Below are 23,167 nucleotides of genomic sequence, written 5' to 3' on the forward strand. Positions count from 1 at the left end.
ATTGTGCTAAAAAATTATCCCCATTTGACTAATTAATAGGAATAATTATTATTTATTAATCTTACATGCTACTTTCAATGATCCGTGAAATATGCCCAATGTATCTTCATTATTTCTAAATAAGTTATCTTCTGCTATTCTCTTTCTACTCATACTTAGTTCATTATCAGTTTCAGATGCTTAATTAATGCTCTGTAAGAATAAAAAGGGCAGCTAGGTGGTAAAGTGGATAGTCACTGGGCCTGGAGTTGGGAAGATCTGAGTTCAAATTTGACCTCAGACACATACTGCTGTGTGACCCTGGACATGTCACTTAACTCCTGTTTCGTCATCTATGAAATGGGAACACACTGGAAAAAGAAATGGCAAATCACTCCAGTATCTTTGTCAAGAAAATGTCATGGAAAAATGTCCAAGGGGTCACATAGAGTCACACACAGTTGAATGACTGAACAACAGCAACAACAACAATGACAAAGAAGAAAAAGGGTAAGAATTCTCAGTGAAAAACAATAGACATTCAATAATACCCCTCAGATTCACCTCAAAAAGAACATGGTAACTGAATGGAGGGTCTTCTACTAGCTGACATTGGTTCTTGATGTTTCTGGATCTCATTAAAGAAGGAAGCAAAGGAGCCTTGGCTATGGAGAAGTAATTGTTCAAGCTAAATGTGACTTTCACCATCTGCATGAGCAGAGGATGCCAGCTGTTTGTTATTTTTTAAAGGCTCTTTAAGGTTTGACTGATCCACATCCATTCCTCCATTATTAGCAAGTCCAGTGTTGTTTTCTTGATATTTTTTCTTTATAGCAATGAATAAGAAGATATAACAGATAATCTCTGGTGCTCTTATTGCCATCTTCAAGCCAAAGAATCTGTTTCTATAAAAGGAAATTAAAAAAACATTTTAATGCTAAGAAACCATTATAGACTACTTAAAAGCATTCTTTAAACTGTATATATGATAAAACAATTAGAATCATTTATTCCCCTTTGAATATAAATTTCACCACCAGCAACACATGAAAGAGTAGTTTAAAAAAAACAATGTGTGAATTTCTGTGCTTGTAAACTAAACATATTCATTTGTGTCTTGAACAAATTTTAAAGGAATTGGCAATAAAGATTGTGAACTAGAACTCTTAATGAAGGAGATATATCTGACAATGAGATCTTTTCCCCCTTCCTTCTCTTCCTTCTATATGAGTGAAATGACCATTCATTAAACATTTCTCATTTAAATTTTAATCCAATTCAGGCTGTCCTCAGAAGGCTGCAAATTTACTATACCTGGTGTATTCAATGTTCTAGGAGACCTGGAGTAAGAAAGTAAAGAAGAAGGTCTCCCTTAGTTGTGGCCTTCCTTCTGCCTATCAGCTTCAGGAAGACCTGCAATATGGCACCCTTCTGTCTTGCCCTTCCTTTCCCCCTCCCATGATGCTTGGGCCACCCAAACCTAAAGGGAACAATAATTCTAATGGGAGACAGAGGACCATTAGGCCTTACTATCTGCCACTCTGCCCTAGTGTTTTCCAGGCCTTATCATCTCATCTATTCACTCCATAATCTCCAGCCCTACTCTGTCATTGGGCTTGCTGATGAATTCCGAACATCTGTACCTTGCCATTCATGCTGTCATTGTACCCTTTGGACTTCAAGGGCTATCCATCTATCCTGTAGATGAACTTTCTTTTATGTGTTGTCCCCCTTAGTTAGAGTCTGTGCTTTATATCTTCACCAATTATCCCAGTGCTTGACACATAAAAAGCACCCAATTAATTCTTGTCCATTCGTACATTCAGTCATTCAGTTCACCACCTGCCATGCCTGGATCACTTGTCTCTGCTCACTGAAATCATTCACCTCTCCTAAGGTTCAGCTCTAGGTTTACTTCCTTCTGTTCACCTCAGCTATGATTAACTCTTCCTTCCCTATCACTTAATTTGACTTTTGTGTACTTCACTTTCTTACTTGTGCTATAATGATTTGTTTAGCCATCTCAACCTTCTTCCTAGTCTATACCACCTATAAGGTCAAAGACTTGTCATTTATCATCTTTACATCCCCAGAACATAGTACAGTTTCTTGCATACATGAGATAGTTAATAATTATTTATTGAATTAATTTGATTCATTAACAATGCCCTAAGTTATGTAGAGCAGACCCATCCATTTTTAATGATGAGGAGACCTAGACATGGAGAGGTTAAGTAACTTGTTGAAGGTCATGTAGTTGGTGGAATTCAGAACAAAACTCAGATGCTTTGATTACTAGTCTCTTTCTAGGGTTTTTAAATGTGATGATGTATCTAATGTGATATTTTTCCATTGGAAGATATTATCTCTTTAAGTCACAGAAAAAATAGGATATTAATATTTTGCCTTTTACAGATCAATAGTTTTGAGGAATAAATGTTAGAATGGAGTGCTCTATTAACAACATCTTTATCCTTTTATCTATGACTCTGGGACAAGGTGCAAGCTAGGCTCAACCTGGTCATTTATCAAGGCTTCAAGAGAAGCTATTGAACATGGCTTTCAATATCAAAAGATAATGTCATTTCATTCTTTTCTATCAGAGTAGTCAATGGAAAATCATTTTGTGAAATTGCATATCAACTTACCTAAATGAAGTAGAGTCATATATTCTACAAGCTCCTCGATCCCCACAATTATTGGTGTCCCATTTTAGGCATGTTACATCTATTGCTGCTCCAAAATAAATAGGAGCTAAAATTCCTCCTGTAATATAAATCAATCAAATGCCAAACTAAAGCAGGAGTTATTAACCCTTTTTTGTTTCATAGATTTCCTTGGCATCCTAGTGAAACTAGAATAACATTTTTAAAAACAGAAAAAAATACCGAGGATTATAAAGGAAACCAATTATATTGAAAAACATTTATCAAAATTTAAAAAAATTCACAAACCTCTGGTTAAGAACCTCTGAATTAAAGGACAACTTATAGAACCAACCGGATTATATACAAAATGGATAAATTTTAATAAAAAAACAAACACCCTTCTCACTCCCAAATGGAATCAAATGGATGAGAAAACTAGGACAACTCATTTTACATTGAAAGTATCTGGAAGTGTAACTGGACTCATTGCATGTGTGATGCAAATAACACTTAACAAGCTCCCTGTCAAAAATAGTCTACTACCCTGTTATTATGCCTTCATAAAATAGTATTCATGAAAAAAGAAAGGAAAGAAAGAAAAAAGAGAGGATTAAGGAAGGAGACAGAGAGAGAGAGAGAGAGAGAGAGAGAGAGAGAGAGAGAGAGAGAGAGAATATACAGATGGGAGAAAGATGCTGATGAGTGATTTAAACAAAGGATGATGGAGATGGAGAGACCACTCACTTTTTCTACTGCAGTCAATGACTTCTAAAGGATATTGACATCACTTAGCTTAGAACCAACAAAGACTGTGGCTGATCTAGTTTGCCTAGGATGATGTCTGGTAATGATACACATCCTATCCCCTTTTCATCTTTTATTTCTGCTTCTCCTAAGAAGGGTGAGGTCTTATCCAAAGCTTATCTCTGTTTCATATTTATATTTATTCATATTTATAATTTCTATTTAATTAGTTTGAATGTCAGCTAGATAAATTTTGATTGATCATAATTATTCTAATCTGTATGTTTCATGTCTTATGAACAGGGTGCTGAAGAAGAGGCAATGATAAAAAAAGAAGCAATGATAATGAGGGACAAAGTATTCAGATAAAAATAAGAGGTGTCTGAATGGGGGATCTTGAGCTATGTGAGAACCTTATTGGCTGGTATTTTTTAATCAGCTTTCCAAAGTGGGTTGAAAAAGAAATGGACCCATTTTCTTTTTTCTTCTAGATTAAAGGAAACAAAAGTTTAAAAACAGCAGTTGGCTTCATGACAGACATCAGACCTTTATCATCTATTGCCTGGACTATTATAATAATCTCCTAATTGGTCTCCTTGCCTCCAGACTCTTCTCCCTATAACATCTTTCAAATAAATGCTAAAACTAAACCTCCCACCGATAAATGATGACTATGTTAATAGCACACTAAAAAAAAAAAACCTTAGTGGCTTTTTGTAGGAGAAAATGCAGTGTTAAGTCTAAATTTTAAGGCAGTTCATGCTATGACCTGAAGCCAACTTTCCATCCTTATTTACACTGCCTCTCTTTGCACACTTTTTTGTTTTAGTTAAGTTTGATCACTGGCTTTTCTCCTTACTTTTCTTTCTCCCACCTCCATGTATTCAGTAGGTTATCCTCTATGTTTGCAAATTAAATTTCTCTTCATAAAACTATTAAAATCATGCTTCAAGACTAAGCTCAGATACCATCTCTTTCACATAGCCCTCATTGATTTCCCCAGGTAAAAACAGTAATTTCCCAAACTCTTAGATTTTCCCAGAACACTTTTGAGGCAATATTTTGCATTCCATCCCACTCCGTTCTATTTTTTATGACATTTATGTACATGAGCCACCCTCCCCATATTAATTTGTATGTTCCCTAAGGGCAGATACTATGCCATTTTAAGTCCTATTATCTCTTATTCCTAACACAGATTCTCTCAGTTAATGGATATTTGTTGCATTCAGTTTCATAAATACATTAAGAACGGACAAGTTTTTAGTAAAAATAAAAACAAACAAAAAACCCTTCTTACCTATTGCTCGCATAAGCAGTAAATTAAAACCCATCGCCAGTGATTTCAGTTCAGGCTCAACAAACCTGAAATAAAGGCAAAGAGCATTGAGACGCCTCCAGATTGTCACATTATATAACAAACATCATTCTTAGTACTTTTCATATGCTTGTAATACTGGCAAATCTTCTGAACATGTAATGTTTTAAAATATTCTAATTCCATTAGCATTTGTAAGACATGTCTTTAAGCATTTCACAAGGTTTAAGAATGTCTACTTTATAAAGAAATTGAGAGCTATATCAATATGCAGCAATATCAACATAAAACTGGCAGTATTACCAAACTGTAAAGATTTTGAATATGGACAAGGAGATGTACTATCATATAAAGTCGGGATTACCTAAAAATGAGGTGATTGTTATAAAAAATGAATTAGTCTTGTCTTAGTAGTTCTTGAAAATATCTACTAAGATAGGGAAAGATTGCAATCCACTTCAGGGAAGGCAGATGATGAAATACTTCCCTCCTCTTAGTAAAGATATGTGAGCAGAATACTGCATATATTGTCTGATAAAGTTATTTTATGGGCATATTTTACTTAACTGTTTTTATTAGAAAAGTTCATTGAAAAAGACAATTCTAATTACTATAGAATAAGACCAAACAAAAACACCAGAGAAAGAAATGTTATTAGGTACATGGTTGTTGTTCTTGTGTTTGTCTTTCTTTCTTGAAGAGGATTATGACATCAGGGAGATGATGACCTCAATTGCAATTGATTTTGTTTTGAGTGACGGAGGGCTGTACAAGGTCACCAGCCTCACTTTCTCCCCCAGAGCCATCTGGGTCCAGTGGCCAGAAATTTATCAGGACAACTGGAGATAGCTCAGGATGCAAGGGGAGACCTTGGCCTTTTTAAACTAAAGTCTTTTCAGATTTTCACTTTTCAGTGAATAGACCTCTTTAAGAAGTGAGTCAAGGGATGGCTCTTTTAATAAATATAATAAAAAAATCAAACTGTGAAGGGAAGACCTTAAGGGTTGCTGGTCAAAAGAGAAACAGTTACTATTTACATTCACTCTGAGGCAGAAGGGTCCCAAAATAACCATTAAGTGGTGCTTGGGCAGGGATCTGTCCAAACTATAAGTTGCAGAGTGAATTGGGTTTAAGGCTTGGTCTTTGAGAGAGAAATTTAGCCAGTAGTTATAGATAATTCTTTTATTTTTATTTTATTTTACATTCAAATTCAGGGAGAGAAAGAATCCTGGAGAGGGGAAATTTTAAGGTGTATTTTACGGTAAGAATCAGAGACTTCTCCCCCCCTCCCCTTTTTTTGCTAGGCAATAGGATTAAGTGACTTGATTAGGGTCACACAGCTAATAAGTGTCAAATGTCTGAGGCCGGATTTGAACTTAGCTCCTCCTGACTCAAGGACCAGTGCTCTATCCACTGTGCCACCAACTGCCCTGATAATTCTTTTGAGCAGTAAATTTACTGTAAGTTTCCTGGTTGTTCAACTAAAAAGAGATACATATTGACATATTGTAGGCACTGACAAAAACACAGTCCACAAGGTTTCAGTAAATGCCTATTATGTGCTAAAGACTGTGCTACACATGAAAGATACAAATGAAAAGGAGAAAATAATTCCTAATTCCCAGGACCTTGTATTTTAATGGAGGTGACCACAATTACTTCTATTTTATATTCATAATTTTTTCAAAAAGATAACAAATTGAAAAAAATTAAAGTAGTTAAATACAAGGTAGTATGTGAGGCTTCATGTGGAAGGTGATGCTTCAGTTGTATATCTTCTGAGGATGTATCATAAAAGAAAGGATGCCATTTCTTTTGAAGAGGCAAACTTTCTCTTGTTATTAAATTTATAATATACAAGGGACATGGGTTAAAATAACGGATGCTTTCTCTAATTGCCATTTTACAAAAGACAGATGAATCCTATGAACAGCATTTACTATTTATCTACCTTCCATATATTATGAAATAAACAAGTTTTAAAACTCAGGAAGAGGTGAATGAATGTGTGGATTTTATTAAATATTAAAAGACCAATTAACTCCAATATTACATAAATTGTTTGCAGATATACCACAGAGAATGAAAGCATCCTAACAAACTCTTTCTATGAGGTAAAGAAGAGATTAAAAAGGGAAAGAATATTGTATTTGTAAAAGATAGTGAATAAAATATTGAAGATGGCAGCATGATATAGTGGAGACAGTACTGGCTGTGGAATCAGGAAGAATTGGGTTCATATTTACCTCAGACACTTATTGTGTGACTTAAAGAAAGTCATTTAATTTCTCTGTGCTTTTGTTTTCTCATCTATAAAATGAAGATATTGAACTTAACGGCCTCTAAGTTCACTTTAAGCTTTAAGTCTATGATTCTAGGAACATATAAGAAGATTATGATACGTACTGGTTGGATTGCTACTTCAGGTTGGTTCAATTTTAAGAAAACTGTAAAAATGATGGAAGAAATTTATATTGAAACAATGAGTATCACATGACTACATCATGTGATTTTTAAGAAGGTATTAAGGAAAAACAATATCTCTTAGCCCAAAGGAATAATTGGACCTTTCCTTAGTGTGGTGAACATTATCTTTCTTCAACTAAGAGCTAACATCTGTAATGGAGAAATGAGGCCTTTCCAATAATATAAGGGGTAAAGCAAAGATGTCCTTTGTTCTAGAAATGATATTTATTGAAATAAGATAAAGAAATTAAGTGAATAAATGTAGAAAACTAAATTATTGCTTTTTATAGATATACTGTTATGCTTAAAGGATGCTAGAGATTCACCTAAAATTATTGAAACAATAACTTTAAAAGTAAAATAAAGTGATATAAAATACATATGTAAAACATCATCAGTTTTTCAATATGTTACTAAAAAGCAGAGAGAGAGAAAAAACAATGTAAAAAGTATCTGGGAGTCAACTGACTATAATTTATATCATAGGACTTGTATGAATTCAACTATAGAACACTCTCAAAAAATGTAAGAAGATAAATAATTAGAGAAATAGTTATTGTTCCTGTTATGTGCCAATGTAATTAAAATGACAGTAATGACCTATTATTATTTTACAAATTTACCTATTATTTTACAAATTTAGTCTGGTGTCAATCAAACCTTGAAGTATATACCAATTACAACATTATACAAAATAATACCTAAATTCATCTAAAGCACAGGTGTCAAACTCTTGGCCTGTTGCCACAAGTACAGCAAAAGGAACCTGATTTAAATTTAATTGGGAACTGTTTAACAAAGTAAATAAAATACAATATGACATGACTAATGTTAATTTGTGGTTTTCTAAGTCACTTTGCCAACTAAGTTTCTATTTGAGTTTGACACTGCTGATCTAGAGGTATAAAAAATTAAGAATCCTAAGGGCAATATTTACAGAAATTAGAAATGAAAGATTCCTAGCAGTCAATATCAGATCTCAAAATATTCTGTAAAGCAATGAAAATCAAAACTATTTAGCACTTTCTAAACAACAGAAAAATTGATAGATGGAACAGACTGGGTAAACAAAACATAGAAGTAATTAAATATAGCCACAAAGTGTTCAATAAAACTAAGGTCACAAATTAGTGGGACAAGCAATGTATTCTAAAAAACAAACAAATAAAAAGTACAAAAGCATCCTGGGAGAACTGGAAAGCAATAGAGGAAAAAAAATAGATTTATATCAACATCTTTCACCTCTAGTCCTCACTTTCTCTCATCTGATATACCCTATCATTTTCCAAATCTTACCACATCCACCTACATAACATCTCTCACATCTGAGCTCTTCTCTCACACAACCATAACCTTAGTTCAAGTCCTCATCAACCTGGACCATGGAAATGTCCTTTTAATTGGGTTCTTTGAAATAAATCTCTGCTTATTTTACCTATTTAATTCACCCTTTTCATAGCTGTCTAAGTGATTTTCTTTAAGAAAAGGTCCAACCAGATCACTCTCCTATTCAATAAACTTCAGTGGTTCCCCATTTCCTCTAGAATAGAATATGAACTCCTCCATTTTTATATTTCTTCTCTACCTGACTTGAACCTATCTTTCCAGTTTCATGATACATTACTTCTATTCCTGCATTCCAGTGTAGTACAACTGACCTTTTGTCTCTTCCTCACAACAGTTCTACATATCTCATGTCTGGGACTTTTCACTGGCCATCCCTCATTCCTGGAATTCTTGGATTTCAACACACCTCCACCACATAAAATTTCTCTTTTCCTTTAAGATACAACTCAAGTACCATCTTCTTAAAAAATCTTTCTTGAGGTACTCAACATCTAATGTAGTGTCTCCTTACCATTTTCTTTGTATTTCTTCATATTTAACTACCCTTTATTTAGTTTACTATATAGATATGTATATCTCTCTCTATATGAAACACATATATGCATGTATGCATGCATGTATGTATGTATGTATGTATTCTGCTCTTACATATATATTGCTCCCTTGAGAGATCATAAGCTCCTAGAGAAGATGAATTGTTTCATTTTTTGTTACTGGATACCTAATTCTCAGTACAATATCTGACACAACAAGTACTTAATAAATACTCATTGATTGATATAACACAAGCTAAAATGGACACATTAAATATTAAATGTTATATCATAAAAATTTTAGAAGAGAAGATGAAGAGACATCATTTACAACTATGGCTAGGCTAAGAGTTCTTAACTAAATAAGCTAGAGCAATGCACAGAAAATTAAAGGAAAATTTCAATTACATAAAATTTATTTTTTTCCATAGGACAAATTAAATGCAGTTAGACTTAGAAGGGAAATAATTAATTGAGAAAAAAAATCCTTGTCACCTTTTTTCTTCTAGTAAAAGTCTGACATGTAAGAACTCCAGGGAACTGATACAGATAAACAAAAAAGAACCATTATGTAATAGATAAGCTGAAGGAGGATACGAATAGGCAATTTTTAAATGAAGAAATTCAAATTATGCTATGTAAAATGCTCCAAATCAGTTACAATAGAAGAAATGTAAAGTATAGCAACTCTGAGGTCCCAGCTCACACAGATCAAATTGACAAAGATCAAAGATGAATGATATCTTAATTGGCAAATCTAATGGCCTTTTCTCAATAGTCACTGTAGGCATCTCTAATTCAACACTTTTCCCACTCTTAAACTTCTACTTCTATTGTGGGCCCCACTAACTTTCCAGTCAACTTGAAGAAAAGTTAGTATATTTATCCTCTTGTCTATCCTCTCTTCTCCAGAGTGCAAATGCCCAGTTCCTGGATAAACTGATTTCCAAGAGAATCTCAGATTTCATTTTTAGTGATATTGTTTGGTGCTCAGCATTTTCAGCACCTTCATTACTATCTTCTTGTTGTGTTCATAACGTAAAAACTTGAAATTTCTGAGAAATCTCTCAGGCTTTGGTCATTTTCATATCTTGAAAGGTGATATAATGATATCATATCATAATGTAACAGTCAAATGTTAGTAAGAAAACAATAAATTCTACCAGCTAATGTTGACATTAATGCAAATATCATTAATCAAAAAAAGAAACTAAAACAAAATAAAAACAAAAAGTTAGCTGTGTGTAAAAAAAGTATATATTTTTCAAAAATCATTTAATTCTATTAATGCAACATTTCCTTATTATTGTGAAAATAAATAAAGTCATTGCTTCAATTTTGTCTGTTTGATTCATAATAAAAGAATTATTTTTGGATTCACATGCAATGATAATTTTCATATTACTTACTTAAAAATCAAAGTTATAGAAGAAGGAATTGCTAGTCCAATGACAAAGGAAGTAAAAGAAGATAGTATTATATAATAAATAAAATTTCTTGAACAATCATCTGCCTTTGGACATTTGCCCAAGTAAACTGAGGAATTCCCAGACTGGAAATTGTTGGCTTCAACACAGCTGCAGTTACGGAACACCTAAAAATAAATTTTGAGTTATGATAGAATGCATTTATGTGGCACAAAACAGAACATAAAAATGTTTCTTTGGATTTAAAGAATGAAGCATTCATCAACTAAATTAATATTAGAGAATTCTAAAATATCCTTTGGTAGATAACAATATTTCATTTGATCACAGTTATAGAGTTTGGAGGTAATCTAAAATAAACAAATCTTTATTTTGTAGATAAGGAAATTGAAACCTACAGAGGGAAGTGAATTGATCAGGATCACAGAATTAATTAGTAGCAGAAATGGAATTTGAACTCAGATCCTCTGACTCTAAATTCAGTGCTGTTTTCCTCTGCAACTGTGCCTAAAGTGAAAGGTAAATTGGTTCCCTAGTATCCCTTTTATGTTCACTATGGTCTGAGCTATCAGTGAAAAAAAGTATTTGGAAGTAATTATTACTTTTTTACTTAGTATATTTAAAAATGAGGCAGGTTACTGTGAAATGTCTAGGATGCAAAGCAAACACCATTAGCTGATCATTTTAAACTGACATTCTGTACTCCTTTTGCTGACATCAACTCTAAAATCTACCTAACCTCACCAACAACTCATTCATTTACTCATGCCTTTCTCTTCCATCCTTTCCTATTATTAAGTAGAACTACTGTCTTATGGTTCTATATCCATTGTTCAATATTTGTGACTGGATCAAGATTTGGTAAGTGTTTATGTGTGTTCATAGACATGCATATATATAGCAAATTTATGTCATTATGACTGTATACTAACAACAAAATGTTTTTTTTAAAAATAATTTTGTATACATGACTAATATGGAAATATTTTACATGACTGTACATGTATAACCTATAACTAATTGCTTCTTAAGGAGGAGGGAGAAGAGGGAAGGAGGGAAGGAGAAAATTTGGAACTCAAAATTTAAAAAATGTTACAAATTGCTTTTACATGCAATTGGAAAAATAACACATTGCATAAATAAGGAGGAAAATAATTTTGTGTATCTCACACACAATGGCCTTTCCTAATGTCCCTATCTCTGGGGCCTCTCCTCTTTCCCAAAATGAACTTGTGTGTGTGTATATATATATATATATATATACACATATATATATATATATATTGTATATACTTATATAGATAAAAAAAGAGTAAAAAAAAGCATTTATTGAGTACTTACTAAGTGCCAAGTACAATTCTAGGACTGGGGATAAAGTAAGAAAGGGAAGATACTTTTTGACCTCAAGGAGTTTATATTCTAAGAGAGGGCTACACAACATATAGGGGGGCAGTGTTAAAGGAGGGATATTTTGTTCTGAGAAGGTAAAGGGAGCTAGGGTGGAACCATAGGGGAACAGACTGACATATCCCTGTGTCAGAGCTCTGACAGAGATGACTTGATTATGGTTTGAGAAATAAAAAGGGGAGGGAAGGGCACAGGCTTGGCACCAAGTAGTGAAGTAAAGCATTCTTGGGGCCAGCCCTGGATGTAGTAGGCAGCAGAGGGAGCTACTGAGGACAAGGCACTTGGGCAAGAGTTTGGAGGAGGGGGCTTAAAGGATTAATTTAGTCCTGTAGGACATGTTTTTTAAAGTCCAGAGGCAAGGCATACATATTTTCTCCTCTAACAGAATATAATCTTGGGAACAAGAATTGTTTCACTTTTTTGTGCTTGTATTTCTAGGACAAAGTATAACAACTGGCCCACAGTAAGTGCTTAATAAATGTTTGTTGACTGAATGTTGATAGTCAAACTGGGGTCAGGAAGGCAGCGGAACTAAATTTCCCAGTAGTGAGTGGGACTAGGAAGCAGGCTAGTTATCAAGAGTCTAATAGCTTTTTAGATTCATAATTTTTTGAATTTTAAGAACTAGAAAGAACTTTAGAGAGCATGTATCCAAATCCCTTAATTTTGTAGATACACCTTCTGAGATCCTGTAGGGTGAAAATACTTGTTCAGAGTCATAAAGTTAGCTAGTAACATGGCATGAATTGGGTACCAGGTCTGTTGACTCCCAAGCATAAGTTTTTTTCTCTGCTACATTGCTTGTGTTGTATGGAAGAAATGGAGTCAAGAAATAATCAAAACTGAATACTGTATTTCTATAAAGGTAAGATCCAGGATCTGGGAGGTCAGAGAATCAATGAGAAAGTCACTAGTGCTCAGGTACCAGTGCAGCTGAGCTGTGATTCGGGTTAAATGTTTGGTATGCATTCTAAATACACCTTCCCCTAGCCTGCCTTCCCTTCTATCTCTCCCCCCCTTCTCTTATCCCCTTTCCCTTCAATTTTCCTGTAGGGCAGGATGGATTTCTGTACCCCATTTCCTGAATTTCTTATTTCTCAGTTGCATGTGAAAATATTTTTTTAAACATGTGTTTTTAAAACTTTGGGTTCCAAATTTTCTCCCTTCCTCCCTCCCCACCCACCCTCATTGATAAGGCAAGCAACTAAATATAGGTTATATATGTGCAGTTATGCAAAACACTTCCATGGTAGACATGCTATGAAAGATTAACTCTATTTCCCTTAATCCTATCCCGCCCACCCATTTATTCTATTCTTTCTTTTGACCCTGACCCTCCTCAGAAGTATTTGCTTCTGATTACTCCCTTTCCCAATCTGCCCTCCTCTCTATCATTCCCCTACTCTCTTGTCCCCTTCTCCCCCTATTTTCCTGTAGGGTAAGACAGATTTCCATACCCAATTGGGTGTGTATGTTATTCCCTCCTTAAGTCAAATCCTATGAGAATAAGATTCACTCATTGCCTCTCACCTTCCCCCTTTTTCCCTCCACTGTAAGAGCCTTTTCTTTTCTGTTATTTTTTTGTGGGATAATTTACCCCATTGTACCTCTCCCTTTCTCCTTCTCCTAATATATTCCTCTCTCACCCCTTAATTTTGAGGGCTGTTGTAAGAATCAAATCAAATAATATTTGTAAAGGGCTTAGCACAGTCCTGGAACATAGCAGGAGTATATAAAATTTAACTATCATTATTATTATTGTATTATTATTGTTATTAACTTATTTAGAGCAAATAGCTTTCTGCTCTGGGATAACTGTTTCCCTTTAGTTGTGCCAACATATTTAATTCCATTTTTTGACCTTCTATATCAAGAATGTTCTTAGAACTACATATTACATTTAAATGTCATGGTATATTTCTGACAAAATCAAGAAACATATGGTAGGGTGGCCTGAAGGTTAGTAGTTTAGGGATAGGAAGGCTGACCTCAGTTTGGACTACCTAAAGAGGTCCCCGTATTCAGCAAGAAACAATGTAATTTTTGATGATACTTCTCTTGGGCCTGAGCATTTTACTGTACTGATGGATTTTTGACCCACTTGAATATCAATTACCCAACTAAATCTGTGTTGATTATGATACAGAAGAGAGAACAATCACCATACATACCAAGTCCTTTCCATGGCCTACTGAATATTCACATCCAGCCAAACAGGGGGACATGTAAGTGAGTCCATCATCCCCACAGACAGGATCCCATACATTGGCATCACAATTACAGTCTGAGTTGCAGAAAGAAAATGGGATGTTTTGAGTTGTCCCTGGGTCATTTCTGCAGTCAAAATGTAAACATTTGTCAGAGAGAAAAGAAGAATAAGTGAGTTACCTTCTAAACTGATGAGGAAAACAAAGCTGATAAAGGAATAAAAAAGGAAACATTTTAAAATTTGATTTTACTTCTATCTTAAAAAAATTGAGATTTAACACAGTCCACAAATGAAATTTAAGAAGAAACCAATAAAATGATTTAAGAATTGTTGAAGGGGGGCCTTTTTTCTCAGAGGAAAGTGAGGGAGTCATTGGCTTAGGTCTAGGTTTCAATTCTGCTGCTAACTGGCTACGTCACCCTGGACAACTTATTTCCCTTCTCTGGGATCCAATTTCCTTATCCTTAGCTCAAAAATTCTATGAATTTTTTTTCTGTGTGTTTGTGTGTATGTGTATATATATATATATATATATATGTGTGTGTGTGTGTGTGTGTGTGTGTGTGTGTGTATAAAATTCATGTAGCATTCAGCATAAATGCCATTGTATTATATAGGCAAATACACTGAAATACCATTAGATATCATTATCATCAGAATAATAGCTAGCATTTATATAGCATTTTAAGACTTGCAAAATGCTTCATGAATATTATGTCATTTTATCCTATGGCAACTCTAGGGGTAGGTGCTATTATTAAATTCTATTTTATAAATGAGAAAACAAGCAGTCAGAATTTAAATGACTTGCCCATATCACATATTGAATTAATTTCTGCTCCTAGATTTGAACTCAGGTCTTCTTGATTCCAGGTCTGGCACTCTATACCACATTGCTACCTCATAACAATCTTGAAAAATTAAGGAAGATTGGATAGGGCCAAATGCTCCTGAGCAGCATGTTCGGGATCTGTGTGAGTTGATTCTCTTGGTATAGGACCTACTGCAATACCATGCCCAATTAATTAACATCTGAAAAAGGTGATGTTTCTGTTTCTTTTCTGAGTTGCAGAAAGAAAATGGAATTTTTTGGGGGATGTTACTTGGTTATTTCTGCAGTCAAGCTATAGGATCAAGACCAGGGAACCCAGAAATCATTTTTAGAACTTTAAAAAACCCACTAGTTTTCACAACTGACATATGGCCAGGAGGAACATTTGTACCAATGGTATCTAGCCAATTATCCCTCCTAGGAGATGAGGGTGGCAAATAACAAAATAAGCAAATGTTGATTTAGTAACTCCTAACCTAATATTTCCATTAGGAGTTGAGATAGTGAAGGTTGTAATGAAATCATTCCTTCCTTATTGTTTTGTTTCTTATCCAAGTACCCAGTAAAACAAACTTAGGAAGTCCTTGCTTTTCATTGAAGACCTGCTCCACTTTCATGGTGCTGCAAAAATCACCACCCAGTCTTTAATTCTTCATTTCTCATTAGACAATTTCCCCCATTGTCTGAATAGCCAAAAGGAATGACACTTCCCAGATTCTACTCTACTGGGTCAGAGAGCCAGCATGTATGGAAGTATGTGAGTCAATTGTGATCCTACACATAATCTGTGTGGCATTCCTGGGCATCGGAAGAAGGCTGGAGAGACAAGGCAAATCTGATCCCCAGTTGAGGTAGGGACAGAAGTAGGGTAACATCCCTTCACAAAACATTAATTAGCTTAAAAAAAGGGAGCTTGAAAAGGCAAGAATGGTTTTCAGATGTTTGCAGGATAGTCATACAGAGTTAAATTATTAAAGCTTAAAACTTCACTAAGACTTTTGGAATATATCCTAGAGACTTTGATATGGGATTTGGAGTCAGGAAGACCTGAGTTTGTGTCCTGTTTTAGCTTTGTTAGCTGTGTGACCTTACATGAATCATTTAATCCCTCGGCCTCTGTTTCTTCATCTGAGAAGTGGGGATTATAATAGCACTCATATCACAGAGCTGTGAGAACTAAATGAGATAAAACATGTAAAATGCTTTGTAAACTTTGAAGTGCTATATAAATGTTAGGTATGTATTATTATTATTTCTTCTAGTAAAACTAATACTTTAAATAGAACTAGCTGGTAGAATTAGGGAGTTTGGTTCAATTTAAAGAAAATTTTTCTTATAATGGAAGTTGTTAAATATCAGAATGAACTAATACTCAGGCCATGGAATCTCCTTTTGAAGTCTCTAAAAAGGTGACAGTTATTCATGTGACTACATTGAGTGCTGTAAAGAAAAGTAATACAACGAATGCTGTCAAAGTCAAGTCCATTTCTATAATTGAATGTTTAAGGAATGAGTCCTTTTGAAATTCCTCCTGATTTTAAATATTTTAAGTAAATAGAAAGTTTGCCACATGGTTCTTGTATAGTCTTTTGTGCCAAAAATACATATTTTTACATAGTTGATTGGTAATAGCTACATACCCATTGTAAGTTACTGTTAAACCAGCTATTGGTTGATTTCCACAATTTAAAATCCAAAGAAATGCTTGGAGAGCTAAGCTGCCAATTCTGGAAATTAATAATAGTTTGACAATTCCCATCACACTCAATTTTAATTTTTTAGAAATATATCCTGCTAGTAAAACTGAAATAGCAACAAAAGGCATTGTTGTTGTTCCTGGAAAGAAAAGAAGGGGAAAGAAAAACTGGGATTATGCAACCATAGTTCTTTGATGCATGTTGATCAATACAGGCCATTTTCTACTACATTTGCTTAATCTCTAAAAAGATATATGAGCCTTTAGCTTAATTGACTTTTTCATATAGATATGGGAGTTATCTATTAAATTTGATAATAATAAATATAGGGCATGCCTTTCTAATCGGCAGGAAGGGGTTATTTCTGTCTTCCAATAAAAGGTTTGCACTAAGAACAGTAATATTGGTATTGCTACTGAACTTTTCCTGGACTGTTCTCTATTGTTGTTGTTGCTGTTGTTGTTGTTGTTTGTCCTTTGTTCTCAAAGAGGACCATGACATCAGGGAGCTGATGCCATGACATGCAAATGAATTGGATTTAAGTGAGAGAGGGCTGTGCAAAGTCACCAGCCACACTTTCTCCTTCAGAGTCATCTGGGCCCAGTGGCCAGATACAGATCAGGACAGCTGGAGATGGCCCAGGATGCAATCTCTACGCCCTGTGTTGTCCAACTCAGTTATTTTTCCCCCTTTCATTTCCCTATCCTCATGCTGTCTATACATAAAACCTCCGATTCCAATATTATTCCTTAGACAAGACCTAAATTGCTTGAGTTAACATGAGTCAGTTAGGCAACAAGCATGAAGCATTTATTATGTGCTGGACATTATGCTAAGCAAACATAAACAATATAAACAAAAAGAAAGACAAGCCCCTGGCTTCAAGGATCTTACATTTTATTAGAGGATGACCACTCATAAAAAGAAGCTGAAAAGGGGTGGAGGATGGGGGGGAACAGCAGCCCACTAACATTATTGTTGAAATAAACAAATAATTATGAGATAAAGGTCCCTAATTATTTTATACTGTATGGTTTAGAATTAATCAATTGATCAATCAAAACCTATTAAGCATTTATTATATGCCATCCCTTAGCTACTCATGGGTATGCAAAGAAAAAACATGAAAGCAGTCCTTGTCATCAAGGAGTTTACATAATTAATGAGACAGACAACATATGTATCTATACATACACATGCACACATACATACATACATACATACACACATACATACAGGTCCCTAAAAGGTATGTAAAAAGTAACTTTATAATAGAAGGTGCTAGAACCTGGTGGGATAGGGAAAGGAAACAGGTGACATTTGAGCTGAGTTTTCTGTTTTGCTGGTATATATAATATGCAAGCAAAATATATTGATGATGAAGAGGGTATTCAAAGAAAGGAAATGGTGGGAACATCAATTACATGTTGGGAGGATGGTCAGACCATCATTTAGAATTATTTTATTTTCTACCTTCTTTTAAATTAAATTAGCTAAATATTTACCAATTTTATTAGTCTTTTCAAAGAACTAGTTTTTAGTTTCATCATTTCTATAGTATTTTTGGGGTTTCCATTTTATTTGATTGCCCATTAATTTTTTTGTATCTCTTCATTTGTGCTTATTTTATATTTGTTTATTTGCTGGCTTTTGCTGTTTTTAAAATGCATTTTCAGTTCATTAATATTCTCTTTTTCTATTTTGTTAATGCATGTTTGTAGGATTATGATTTTTCCTCTGACTTATTTTAGTTGCCTCCCAGAAATTTTGGTATGTTGTTTAATCATCATCATTTTCTTTCACATAAGTATTAATTGTTATATGATTTGTTCTTTGAGCCACTCATTATTTAGGATTTCATTGTCTCCGTGTGGGTTTGTGTCTTTTGATTTCTTATCCCTAAACCAATGATAATTTGTATTGTGTTATGGTCTATAAATGATATATTTATTCTTTTTGCCTTTTTAATATTCCATTTTCACTTTGCAAAATAACCTTGCATTACTTAATTTTCTTTTCTGTTGTATTTGGAGGTCTTTCTCCTTATCCCCTGCAGAATTTGTTGTTTCTGAATTGAATTGTTTAGTTTAACCATTGTATGTCTTAGAGTTGTTTTTTCCTCCAATTTATTCTTCTTCCCTTTATCTGAGGCAATCCATGGATTCTTTCAAATGGTGTTGGGTTTTCTGTGTTTAGAAGTTCTGGGGAGTTTTACTGTATTATTTCTTGCATTATAGTGTTCAGATTTTCTGACTCATCATGTTTGTCTGGGAGACCCATTCTACACTTAGTTTGTCTCTATGTGTCCTGTCTGAGATCAATATGTTCTGCTGAAATAGAGAACATTTTTTCTTTTAATATTATTGTTTTTTGATTTTGGTTTTTAGATTGTCCTTCACATCTGTTTATTTATATTATAAATATGTCGTTGATGGACTCTCTTTCTCTCTTTCTCTCTCTCTCTCTCTCTCTGAAACTTGTCATCACAGATTTGAGCTTTTCTATTTTGCCAATTGTTTCTACTGTGCAGGCCATAAACTCTGCTTGGATGATTCCCATTTCTCTTTTAAGCCACCTAGGAACAGCATATTATTGTTCCATGTTCTTTTCAAATTCCTCAGGGTCTTCTAACTCATCCACTGTTAATTCATTTTTCTTTGTTTTGCAGTATTTATTCATGAATGCATGAACTCATTTACTAGGTTTGGAGGCTATATTTCCTTTTGCTTTTAATATTTTCCCTATTATTTTATCTGCTTTTTCTCAAGGTCTTTAAATTTTTTTCCTCCTGAGATCTTTGGTAATTTTAGTCATTTTCCCCTTCTCATGTCTTTTTTTTTTTACTCCTTCCCTTCTGATGGTGGTTTCCCATGGGACTAGATCTCAAGCATCTCAGTTTCCTCCCACACTTAGCATTCAGGGTCCACCAGCCTAGGTCTTTGCCCCAAATGATGTTTAGGGGACAGAACTGATACTACTTTCCTTTAGGCTTAATGGAGTACCACAAAGCACTTGCCCTGAACACCTGCACCCCTCCATAGCATCCAGACCTTAGTTCTCCGGTCCAGAAATTCAGAGTGCTGCCATATTTGTGCCATAGCAGGCTGGGTTGATTCTGGAGTTTAGATCTTTCATCCCTAGGAGAAGGGGGGATGGGGTTGGGCTCTATTTTCAAGGCCAAACATGTGTCTTGTCCCTTTCCCTTTGCACCTCCATTATCCTGTAGAGATCTTTTGCAGCACATAATACTGGTTATTGAGACATCAACAAAATTTTGCAATTTGGAGTTGGGGTCTCAAAGGCCCTGGAAAGGCAGTGGTGGTGGTGGAGGAAGGTGACCAAAGTGTGGGATTTGTTTTGTTGTAGGCTGATGAATTTGGACACCTCATGCAACCTTATTGATGGTAGCTGGTGGGTAGCATAGCAGGGAGTACTGAGTGAGCATGAGTTCAAGGAGTTTTTTTTTTTTAATGATCATTTTGGTTTGGTTTCCCAGACTATGGAGACATTAAAGTTGCTGTACCATTGACACATAATGTCTGCTTTGAAGACATTTGAGAGGTTGTGAGCATCAGAAAAAATGTCTGGTCCTCTAGCTTGTTGGTCATGTGACTTGCTCAACACTTTGTTTTTGCAATTAAGCTCTCTTTTTACTACAATGAAGTAGGTGCAGAATTGGTCTACATTTTTTTTTGTTGTTGTTTTTAATTAATCTCACCAATGTATTACCATTTATATATCCCATTGCTGGGTAGCTAGGTGGTACAGTATATAGAATACTGGGCTTGGAATCAGGAAGTCTCATTTTCATGAATTCAAATCCAACTTCAGACACTTACTAGTTGTGTAACTCTGAGCAACTCACTTAACCTTGTTTGCCTTAATTCTCTTCTACAAAGGGAGCTGGAGAAGGAAATGGCAAATCACTTCAGTATCTTTGCCAAGAAAACCCCAAAATGGGGTCATGAAGAATTGGACACAACTGCACAACAACAACAACAATCATAGCTCATGGCCATTCCAACCATGAGAACAGTAAACTCTTTCAATGTATCTGAAACTACTAATAAAAATAAATTTTGTAATGAAACTGTTCATAGATAGAAACAGATTGTATTTAAAGAAACAAACATTATATTTGAAAGAAATGCTTAAATTGTTCTTTAATACTGTATGTGTGTGTGAGCATGGGTAGTGTGTCATAAAGAATACAACTTTTGGAAGCTTTTCATTTTTTGAAGCATAAGTATTTCCTGATTAAAAAATACATAATTTAGAAGGTGAATATTTGAATGGCAAACAACTTAGCACTTTACAGAATGATTTTATAAAGATTTCATCATAAAAATAGTTATCTAGTTCAATATAAAAATTGCATTTTCCCCACAACTTTTCAGGATGTATTCTTTGAGGTGAAATATTTTATATTGCCTTCAAAACTATAATGAAACAAAGCACATTTATTAGGGTCAAATCATATGAAAAAGAATGTAGTGAGTACCAAGGAATCATAGATAAAAATGACATAGCTTCTCTCCTAAAAGTTTACATTCTATTAGAGAAGACAAGATACATAATTTAAGTGTATACAAAATATAAGCACAAAAAGAAAAGAATTTTTTTTTTGGAGGGGTACTAATTGCTGAGATAATCAAGAAAGAATTTATGTAAGACATGATATTTGAGCTGAGTTTTGAAGGAAACAAAGGATTTCTTGAGCTGAGGGTGAATAGGAAGTGCATTACAGTCTTGGGTGATGGCCAGTGCAAAGGAAAAGAGAGACATCCAGTTTGGTTGAACCATAGATTGTGGAATGCATATGTACAATGAAGATGAAAAGAGAAGATACAGAGTAGTTTACATTTGATCCTAGAGGCAATAGGAAGCTACTGGGTATTTATTGCATAGAGAGATGACCTTGTTAGATCTTCCTAAGGCAACTAAGTGGCACAATGGACAGAGTACTGTGCCTGCAATTGGGAAGATCTGAGTTCAAATCTAGTATCATACACTTAGTAGTTGTGTGACCCTGGGTAAGTTACTTTACTTATGTTTCCCTCAGTTTTTTTTCTGATTTAAAGATTATTTAAAGATATTTATAAAGATATATCTGATTATTTAAAGATAATAGTAGTGCTTACCCCATAGTATTGATGTGAGGATCACATGAAATAATATATGTAAAGTCTTTAGCATAGCGCCTGCCATTCTGTAAGAACCTAATTAATTCTTGCGTTCTATCTTCCCCCTGCCCTATTTGGAAAGTCACTTTTGGCAGGTGTTTGAAAGGTAGATTGGGGCGGAGAGATAGATATTGCTACAATATTATTACAATAAGACCAAATAATAGGTACCTGAAATAACTCAGGCCAGAGAAGATGAAAGCCTAAACTAGTGTCTTATTTATGTGAATAGAGATACAAAAGATACTGTAGTGACAGAAATTAGAAGTTTTATAACTAACTGGATATATAGAGTGAAGGAGAGTGAGTAGTCAAGAATAATGCTAAGCTTGTGAGCCTGGATACTTGAGATCATGGTGGCCTTAACAAAAATAATTTGCTAGAGAAGTGGTTTTGGGATAAAAATGATGCATTTCATTTTGTTCTTACTCTATTTAAGGTCTTTGTGGAATACTCAGTTTAGAATAACCAATAGGAAGATGGAGATATACAACTAAAGCTTGGGAGAGAGACTAGAACTTGATGTATAGGTCTGGGAGCCATCTACACAGAGAGGATAATTAAACCCAGGATATATAGAGACAAGAGAATAGGATACAAAAGAGCCTTGGGCCATCCCCACAAATGAGAGAATTTTATGCATAATGAACCAACAAAAAAGAATGAAAACTAGTTAAGAAACATAGAAAGAGAAGGGGAGAGGGAGGAGGAGGAAGAGAGAGAGACAGAAAGAGATAGCAAATAGTGTCATTAGGATTTTAAGGTGGTAAACATGCTACTGGTAGGTTGAGAAGGATGAGGACTTGGGAAAAGCTACCAAATTTGGTCATGAAAACATTGCTGATAAATTTGGAGAGGGCAGTTTTAGCTGAGTAATGTGATCAGAAGCCATATTGCAGAGGTTTGAGAAGCAAGTGAGAGGAGAGGACATGGAGTCAACAAGTGTAGACAGTTATTCCCCCCTAGGAGTTTATCTATAAAGGGGAAGAAAGTTGTAAGACAAACAGGTTAAGAGGATGGTAGGGTCTAGTGAGGGATTTGTAAAGATATAGGAGTCTCAGGCATGGCAGTAGACTCTAGGGAAAAAGATGATGGATATAAAGATATAGAAGAGTGAAGGGAGTTGGTTGTGGAGTAATTTGATTCCTTTTGTAGTTCATTAAATCAACAAATGCTTATTAAGTACTTTCTATATGAAAGTAATATGCAACATTTAGATAAAATGATGCCCCTGCCTTCATGCAGTTTAAAGTCTACTATGGGAATGAGGCAATAATATAGATACCTATACTGTACAGTATCATGTAAATGAATCATGGAAGTATAAAATGGAAACTAATAGGTTGGAGCTAGGAGGTCATTACTGACCAAAGAGAT

General features: G+C 34.5%; 1 protein-coding gene across 1 annotated transcript in view; it reads right to left on the reverse strand.

Moving 5' to 3' along the window:
- Window positions 1-416: 416 nt before the first annotated feature.
- LOC114025193 (solute carrier organic anion transporter family member 1B1-like) overlaps window positions 417-23,167 on the reverse strand; it is a 59,673-nt gene continuing 36,922 nt past the window's right edge. Inside the window, exons 10-15 of the mRNA XM_027838534.1 lie at window positions 16,551-16,746; window positions 14,041-14,203; window positions 10,445-10,629; window positions 4,672-4,736; window positions 2,628-2,745; window positions 417-884 (exon numbers count right to left, since the gene is read on the reverse strand). Of these exons, the coding sequence (XP_027694335.1) occupies window positions 668-884; window positions 2,628-2,745; window positions 4,672-4,736; window positions 10,445-10,629; window positions 14,041-14,203; window positions 16,551-16,746 (944 nt within the window). The 3' untranslated portion in view covers window positions 417-667. The remainder of the gene's footprint in view (window positions 885-2,627; window positions 2,746-4,671; window positions 4,737-10,444; window positions 10,630-14,040; window positions 14,204-16,550; window positions 16,747-23,167) is intronic.

Source organism: Vombatus ursinus, unplaced genomic scaffold (genome assembly GCF_900497805.2).
Source record: "Vombatus ursinus unplaced genomic scaffold, bare-nosed wombat genome assembly UNPS02014830.1, whole genome shotgun sequence".
Classification (NCBI taxonomy): domain Eukaryota; kingdom Metazoa; phylum Chordata; class Mammalia; order Diprotodontia; family Vombatidae; genus Vombatus; species Vombatus ursinus.